The following is an 8,165-nucleotide window of genomic DNA, read 5'->3' on the forward strand; positions in this document are numbered from 1 at the left end:
TGGTGTAGTGGTTGTTGTAGTTGGGGTAGTGGTTGTTGTAGTTGGGGTCGTGGTTGTTGTCGTTGGGGTAGTGGTTGTTGTAGTTGGGGTAGTGGTTGTTGTAGTTGGGGTAGTGGTAGTTGTAGTTGGGGTAGTGTTTGTTGTAGTTGGTGTAGTGGTTGTTGTAGTTGGGGTAGTGGTAGTTGTAGTTGGGGTAGTGGTTGTTGTTGTTGGGGTAGTGGTTGTTGTAGTTGGGGTAGTGGTTGTTGTAGTTGGGGTAGTGGTTGTTGTAGTTGGTGTAGTGGTTGTTGTAGTTGGTGTAGTGGTTGTTGTAGTTGGGGTAGTTGTTGTTGTAGTTGGTGTAGTGGTTGTTGTAGTTGGGGTAGTGGTTGTTGTAGTTGGGGTAGTGGTAGTTGTAGTTGGGGAAGTGGTTGTTGTAGTTGGGGTAGTGGTTGTTGTAGTTGGGGTAGTGGTAGTTGTAGTTGGGGAAGGTGTTGTTGTAGTTGGTGTAGTGGTTGTTGTAGTTGGGGTAGTGGTTGTTGTAGTTGGGGTCGTGGTTGTTGTCGTTGGGGTAGTGGTTGTTGTAGTTGGTGTAGTGGTTGTTGTAGTTGGGGTAGTGGTTGTTGTAGTTGGGGTAGTGGTTGTTGTAGTTGGGGTAGTGGTAGTTGTAGTTGGGGTAGTGGTTGTTGTAGTTGGTGTAGTGGTTGTTGTAGTTGGTGTAGTGGTTGTTGTAGTGGGGGTAGTGGTTGTTGTAGTTGGGGTCGTGGTTGTTGTCGTTGGGGTAGTGGTTGTTGTAGTTGGGGTAGTGGTTGTTGTAGTTGGAGAAGTCGTTGTTGTTGTTGGAGAAGTCGTTGTTGTTGTTGGGGTAGTGGTTGTTGTAGTTGGGGTTGTGGTTGTTGTAGTTGGTGTAGTGGTTGTTGTAGTTGGGGTAGTGGTTGTTGTAGTTGGGGTAGTGGTTGTTGTAGTTGGTGTAGTGGTTGTTGTAGTTGGGGTAGTGGTTGTTGTAGTTGGGGTAGTGGTTGTTGTAGTTGGGGTAGTTGTTGTTGTAGTTGGTGTAGTGGTTGTTGTAGTTGGGGTAGTGGTTGTTGTAGTTGGGGTAGTGGTAGTTGTAGTTGGGGAAGTGGTTGTTGTAGTTGGGGTAGTGGTTGTTGTAGTTGGGGTAGTGGTAGTTGTAGTTGGGGAAGGTGTTGTTGTAGTTGGTGTAGTGGTTGTTGTAGTTGGGGTAGTGGTTGTTGTAGTTGGGGTCGTGGTTGTTGTCGTTGGGGTAGTGGTTGTTGTAGTTGGTGTAGTGGTTGTTGTAGTTGGGGTAGTGGTTGTTGTAGTTGGGGTAGTGGTTGTTGTAGTTGGGGTAGTGGTAGTTGTAGTTGGGGTAGTGGTTGTTGTAGTTGGTGTAGTGGTTGTTGTAGTTGGTGTAGTGGTTGTTGTAGTGGGGGTAGTGGTTGTTGTAGTTGGGGTCGTGGTTGTTGTCGTTGGGGTAGTGGTTGTTGTAGTTGGGGTAGTGGTTGTTGTAGTTGGAGAAGTCGTTGTTGTTGTTGGAGAAGTCGTTGTTGTTGTTGGGGTAGTGGTTGTTGTAGTTGGGGTTGTGGTTGTTGTAGTTGGTGTAGTGGTTGTTGTAGTTGGGGTAGTGGTTGTTGTAGTTGGTGTAGTGGTTGTTGTAGTTGGGGTAGTGGTTGTTGTAGTTGGGGTAGTGGTAGTTGTAGTTGGGGTAGTGTTTGTTGTAGTTGGTGTAGTGGTTGTTGTAGTTGGGGTAGTGGTAGTTGTAGTTGGGGTAGTGGTTGTTGTTGTTGGGGTAGTGGTTGTTGTAGTTGGGGTAGTGGTTGTTGTAGTTGGGGTAGTTGTTGTTGTAGTTGGTGTAGTGGTTGTTGTAGTTGGTGTAGTGGTTGTTGTAGTTGTTGTAGTTGTTGTAGTGGTTGTTGTAGTTGGGGTAGTGGTAGTTGTAGTTGGGGTAGTGTTTGTTGTAGTTGGTGTAGTGGTTGTTGTAGTTGGGGTAGTGGTAGTTGTAGTTGGCGTAGTGGTTGTTGTAGTTGGCGTAGTGGTGGTTGTAGTTGGGGTAGTGGTTGTTGTAGTTGGTGTAGTGGTTGTTGTAGTTGGCGTAGTGGTGGTTGTAGTTGGGGTAGTGGTTGTTGTAGTTGGTGTAGTGGTTGTTGTAGTTGGGGTAGTGGTAGTTGTAGTTGGGGAAGTGGTTGTTGTAGTTGGGGTAGTGGTTGTTGTAGTTGGGGTAGTGGTAGTTGTAGTTGGGGAAGGTGTTGTTGTAGTTGGTGTAGTGGTTGTTGTAGTTGGGGTAGTGGTTGTTGTAGTTGGGGTCGTGGTTGTTGTCGTTGGGGTAGTGGTTGTTGTAGTTGGTGTAGTGGTTGTTGTAGTTGGGGTAGTGGTTGTTGTAGTTGGGGTAGTGGTTGTTGTAGTTGGGGTAGTGGTAGTTGTAGTTGGGGTAGTGGTTGTTGTAGTTGGTGTAGTGGTTGTTGTAGTTGGTGTAGTGGTTGTTGTAGTGGGGGTAGTGGTTGTTGTAGTTGGGGTCGTGGTTGTTGTCGTTGGGGTAGTGGTTGTTGTAGTTGGGGTAGTGGTTGTTGTAGTTGGAGAAGTCGTTGTTGTTGTTGGAGAAGTCGTTGTTGTTGTTGGGGTAGTGGTTGTTGTAGTTGGGGTTGTGGTTGTTGTAGTTGGTGTAGTGGTTGTTGTAGTTGGGGTAGTGGTTGTTGTAGTTGGTGTAGTGGTTGTTGTAGTTGGGGTAGTGGTTGTTGTAGTTGGAGAAGTCGTTGTTGTTGTTGGAGAAGTCGTTGTTGTAGCTGGGGTAGTGGTAGTTGTAGTTGGGGTAGTGGTTGTTGTTGTAGTTGGTGTAGTGGTTGTTGTAGTTGGGGTAGTGGTTGTTGTAGTTGGGGTAGTGGTTGTTGTAGTTGGTGTAGTGGTTGTTGTAGTTGGGGTAGTGGTTGTTGTAGTGGGGGTAGTGGTTGTTGTAGTTGGGGTCGTGGTTGTTGTCGTTGGGGTAGTGGTTGTTGTAGTGGGGGTAGTGGTTGTTGTAGTTGGGGTCGTGGTTGTTGTCGTTGGGGTAGTGGTTGTTGTAGTTGGGGTAGTGGTTGTTGTAGTTGGAGAAGTCGTTGTTGTTGTTGGAGAAGTCGTTGTTGTTGTTGGGGTAGTGGTTGTTGTAGTTGGGGTAGTGGTTGTTGTAGTTGGGGTAGTTGTTGTTGTAGTTGGTGTAGTGGTTGTTGTAGTTGGTGTAGTGGTTGTTGTAGTTGTTGTAGTTGTTGTAGTGGTTGTTGTAGTTGGGGTAGTGGTTGTTGTAGTTGGGGTAGTGGTAGTTGTAGTTGGGGAAGTGGTTGTTGTAGTTGGGGTATTGGTTGTTGTAGTTGGGGTAGTGGTAGTTGTAGTTGGGGAAGGTGTTGTTGTAGTTGGTGTAGTGGTTGTTGTAGTTGGGGTAGTGGTTGTTGTAGTTGGGGTCGTGGTTGTTGTCGTTGGGGTAGTGGTTGTTGTAGTTGGGGTAGTGGTTGTTGTAGTTGGAGAAGTCGTTGTTGTTGTTGGGGTAGTGGTTGTTGTAGTTGGGGTTGTGGTTGTTGTAGTTGGGGTCGTGGTTGTTGTCGTTGGGGTAGTCGTTGTTGTAGTTGGGGTAGTGGTTGTTGTAGTTGGAGAAGTCGTTGTTGTTGTTGGGGTAGTGGTTGTTGTAGTTGGGGTTGTGGTTGTTGTAGTTGGAGAAGTGGTTGTTGTTGTTGGGTCAGTGGTTGTTGTTGTTGTTGGGGTAGTGGTTGTTGTAGTTGTTGTAGTGGTTGTTGTAGTTGGGGTAGTGGTTGTTGTAGTTGGGGTCATGGTTGTTGTCGTTGGGGTAGTGGTTGTTGTAGTTGGGGTAGTGGTTGTTGTAGTTGGTGTAGTGGTTGTTGTAGTTGGGCTAGTGGTTGTTGTAGTTGGGCTAGTTGTAGTTGGGGTAGTGGTTGTTGTAGCTGGAGTAGTGGTAGTTGTAGTTGGGGTAGTGGTTGTTGTAGTTGGTGTAGTGGTTGTTGTAGTTTGGGTAGTGGTTGTTGTAGTTGGGGTAGTGGTTGTTGTAGTTGGTGTAGTGGTTGTTGTAGTTGGGGTAGTGGTTGTTGTAGTTGGGGTAGTGGTTGTTGTAGTTGGGGTAGTGGTAGTTGTAGTTGGGGTAGTGGTTGTTGTAGTTGGTGTAGTGGTTGTTGTAGTTGGTGTAGTGGTTGTTGTAGTTGGGGTAGTGGTTGTTGTAGTTGGGGTCGTGGTTGTTGTCGTTGGGGTAGTGGTTGTTGTAGTTGGGGTAGTGGTTGTTGTAGTTGGAGAAGTCGTTGTTGTTGTTGGGGTAGTGGTTGTTGTAGTTGGGGTAGTGGTTGTTGTAGTTGGAGAAGTGGTTGTTGTTGTTGGGTTAGTGGTTGTTGTTGTTGTTGGGGTAGTGGTTGTTGTAGTTGTTGTAGTGGTTGTTGTAGTTGGGGTAGTGGTTGTTGTAGTTGGTGTAGTGGTTGTTGTAGTTGGGGTAGTGGTTGTTGTAGTTGGAGAAGTGGTTGTTGTTGGTGGAGTAATGGTTGTTGTAGTTGGGGTAGTGGTAGTTGTAGTTGGGGTAGTGGTTGTTGTAGTTGGTGTAGTGGTAGTTGTAGTTGGGGTAGTAGTTGTTGTTGTCGGGGTAGTGGTTGTTGTAGTTGGGGTAGTGGTTGTTGTAGTTGGGGTAGTGGTTGTTGTAGTTGGGGTAGTTGTTGTTGTAGTTGGGGTAGTGGTAGTCGTTGTTGGGGTTGTTGTTGTTGTAGTGAGAGTGTTACACAAACTAGTCCCACAACAGGCTGGTCCACTGGTAATGGTACCAACACTTTGCATGAAAGGCAGTGACCCCAGGCTGGCAGCAGCTGCACACAGATTTGTAGATGCACAGCCAAAAGCTGGAGAAGTGCCGCCCGTATTTGTCACTAAAGATGAAACACAATCATAGGTTTGTTAGTTGGATAATTTCAGAGAGAATTCTTCACTTTAAGAGGAACTTGAATTCACAAGGAAATGTATTTTAATGACAGTAATTTAACATTAGTCGTTGCCATGGTTACAGTCGTGCAGTATTTTAGCATCGCACCTTATTACTGACATGTACACGTGTACTTCAGGACCTCGTGACTTCACTGATTTCACAGTTATTTGTTCTCACGTGTGCAGCAGAGAATACGTGTGGTCCAATCCCACCACACCCTTCAACTATACTGGTTGTTTTCAGAGGTGATACAGGCCTGAAGCTTTCAACCAGCAGAGGGCAGCAGAACACTGTGTTTCAGTCTGATGTTAAGTTACTTGTCTCAGTGAAAGAAGCAAGTCCACAATTTAAACATACGTTCACGTCAGTCAAAATGTTGAACCAAATCTAACTCAATTAATGAGTTTGTTCAATGTTTATTGTTGTGCAGTATGTGTCTTATGTTTTCAAGGCTGTTACCATTTCTTAGTTCAATTATTATTAAAACAAAGAATTTTTCATTTAAGTCATTTTGGAATCAAAGAAACTCACAATGAGCAAAAACTTTTTTGTCGACAAAGAAAGACATTTTTATTAGGAAGTTTAAAGCATTCCCTTGAAATCATAGTTTCTGTATAGACACAGACTTAATGTTATGAATCTGTAACTTCACAAAGGAAAAGTTTTATGTTTTAGACCTTCCAAAGAGGCACAAGCTCTTAATGTGTTGTTTAGGGAAGTTTCAAATAAACCTGAAAAATCTGTTGAAAGTCTCGACCATCTTTTGCTACAGAGAGATAAAGGATAGTTTTCCATTTTTGTCCATAATTCCAATATTTCGTTTGTTAATCTTTTGTAGGTCACTGTTATTTTTACAGAAGGAGAGTCTGCCAGTTTTAAAGGGGACATATTATGCCCATTTTACCACAGTTGATATGGTTCCTTGGGGTCTTAATGAAATGTCTGTAACATATTTTGGTCAAAATACCACAAGGATCATTTAAAACAGCACCTTTTTACTCTGTCTAAAACAGCCCTCCTCAGATTGACCTGTTTTGAGTGCCCCGCCCCCCTCACCCACGGTGAGCCTGGCTGCGAGAGCCCCAGCTCCCCAGCGCAGCCCCGCAGTGGGAGCAGTGGGAGCTTGAGCTTTTCAGCGACGCTATTCGTCATGGAGCTAAAACAAGAAATTGTGCCAAACAAAAAATGCGAAAGCTCCAGGCAAAATGAAACTTCATCAAAATATATTAATAATTAATAGTTTTGTCTACTGGTTAAGATGAAACTTATTTTAACTACTTTATGTCCTGGGTGCTGTTTAATTCTAAAACATAATGATGATCTTAACATGATGAGAAAATAAACTTTTCTTAAAAAGACATAAGGCAGTAAAGAATAAGTTTTTAATCTCTAATGTTTTGGATCATAAATACAGAGTAACACAGATGATACAGATTTAATTAAAGTGCTTTAAAAGTTTAGTACATGAGTAAATATATCTTAACTCTACACTCTTTAGTATGAATATGTTAAAAATACTTAAAGGTAGTAGAATAGGTTTGAAGTAAACTTTGTTTAATGCAGTATATAAGAAGAAGACTTACCACTGGCTTGAAAGCAGAGATCCTCTGTTCCCTTACATTGTACTGAAGAGCTGCAATCAGAGGTGACGGGGTTACAAACGTGACACTGTAGACTGTTAACTGCTGGAACCACAGGGACTGAAACAGACAAAAAATGATACTGTTTATTAGAGGAAGAGAGAAGATGGAAGTGTTATGGATTAAAAACATAACATTTCAGGAGAAGGATGCAGATTAATAAGACTCATCTACATCTACTTACAAGGCAGAGTGTTGGAGTTGCAGCTGTCTGTGTTGCAGCATGTAGCACTTGCAAGTGCACTGGAAACACCCAAGTTCACTGAAAATGTCTGAGAGCCTGTGGCTGGACACAGGGAGGGGGGGGCACAGGCCTTGTAGATTTGCTGTCCAGGAGTCCCAGATGAAACGGCTGCAGAGTCAAAGTGCAGTTTGTTAATGGTGATGGAAAGCACACGTCACTTTGCAGTACATGTATTTCACTGGAAAGTAACTTGTAGAGAAGTTTACCTTGAATGGAAGCTGTGATACACATCGTGCCTGTGGGACATGTAACTGCTGCTGTGGTTGAACAGTTAAGATCTGTAACATCTGTGCAAGTTTCACACACAAGTGTTGTTGTAGTTGGTGTAGTGGTTGTTGTAGTTGGGGTAGTAAGTGCTTCACCTGCAATGTGGAGAAAAATAGTCAGTGATATGTTGATCTGATCTAAATTGTGGTTCATAAAGGCTCAAAAATCTTCTCACTGTTCAAAAGGAGTTTCAGACATATGGGTTGTAATTTAAATATAAATAGACACTTCATACATGAGTCTCAATTATATAATCTGCTTCCCACCTGTTTAGTGTGTTTCTTGTACTGCTGTACTGTAACTTATGGATTTCTCCTCTGAGGATCAATAGAGCCTCCTTATATTTTCAAGGATATTAATAATACAATATGATAAATAATAATATATTATTAAAAATAGTAGTTAGTTACCTGTGCTGGAGAGCGCCCAGATGAGAGTCAGAGAAAGAAGCAGCTTCATCATGATGAACAGGTAAGTTCAGTAGATTCCTTATACGACCTCTCATCTGCACGGAGGCACTTTATATACTCTACAGGTGATGAACGCCTGTATGGCTGATACATGTCTGAATATCTCAGGGATTGGGCGTGTTTCCATTTTTACAGCGTGATCATTCAATCTGTCAGTTTCTCTTTTGTCAAAGAGGAAAACACGACAACACACCTAAACACACCCATTTAAACTTCGTCACTGTTAACCTCTTTAGGATTGTGCACCACAAACAAAAAGCCTGAAACATAGAGCTACATTTCCCTCAGTTTCATTTAAGTATTTATTTGTATTATATATATATATATATATATATATATATATATATATATATCAATGTATTCGATATGGCTTAATTATAGAGTTTAACAGACTTTTTCTGAGTAGCAGAATCTTTCGTTAAAAGTTTTGATTTCATGTTTCTCAGAATTCTAGATAAATGAAAAGCTTTTTTTAAAATGATCACATGTCACAATCGCTTCTTGTCATTTATCATCTGGAGGGTTATGAAACTGGTAACCTGTTTGTTTATACATCTTGATGCAGCAGCTTAAAAAAATATTAAATAAATATTTGTAAATAATAATTATATGATATTACACCATCCAGT

The 8,165-nt window shown here is 42.5% G+C and overlaps 2 protein-coding genes across 2 annotated transcripts; both read right to left on the reverse strand.

The window, feature by feature from the left end:
• Positions 1-324: 324 nt before the first annotated feature.
• On the reverse strand, positions 325-1,497 carry LOC128448741 (mucin-2-like; the record flags this gene model as incomplete). Its single annotated transcript, XM_053431514.1, has 2 exons — positions 325-876; positions 1,171-1,497. Coding segments are annotated over 2 exons (879 nt in total), but the record flags the coding sequence as incomplete, so codon positions are not given.
• A 3,198-nt stretch (positions 1,498-4,695) lies between these two features.
• Positions 4,696-7,528, reverse strand: LOC128448742 (integumentary mucin C.1; the record flags this gene model as incomplete). Its single annotated transcript, XM_053431515.1, has 5 exons — positions 7,477-7,528; positions 7,006-7,161; positions 6,740-6,907; positions 6,499-6,615; positions 4,696-4,859 (listed from the first exon to the last, which is right to left on the reverse strand). Coding segments are annotated over exons 1-5 (657 nt in total), but the record flags the coding sequence as incomplete, so codon positions are not given.
• Positions 7,529-8,165: the final 637 nt, after the last annotated feature.

This window comes from Pleuronectes platessa, chromosome 9 (genome assembly GCF_947347685.1).
Source record: "Pleuronectes platessa chromosome 9, fPlePla1.1, whole genome shotgun sequence".
NCBI classification, from domain to species: domain Eukaryota; kingdom Metazoa; phylum Chordata; class Actinopteri; order Pleuronectiformes; family Pleuronectidae; genus Pleuronectes; species Pleuronectes platessa.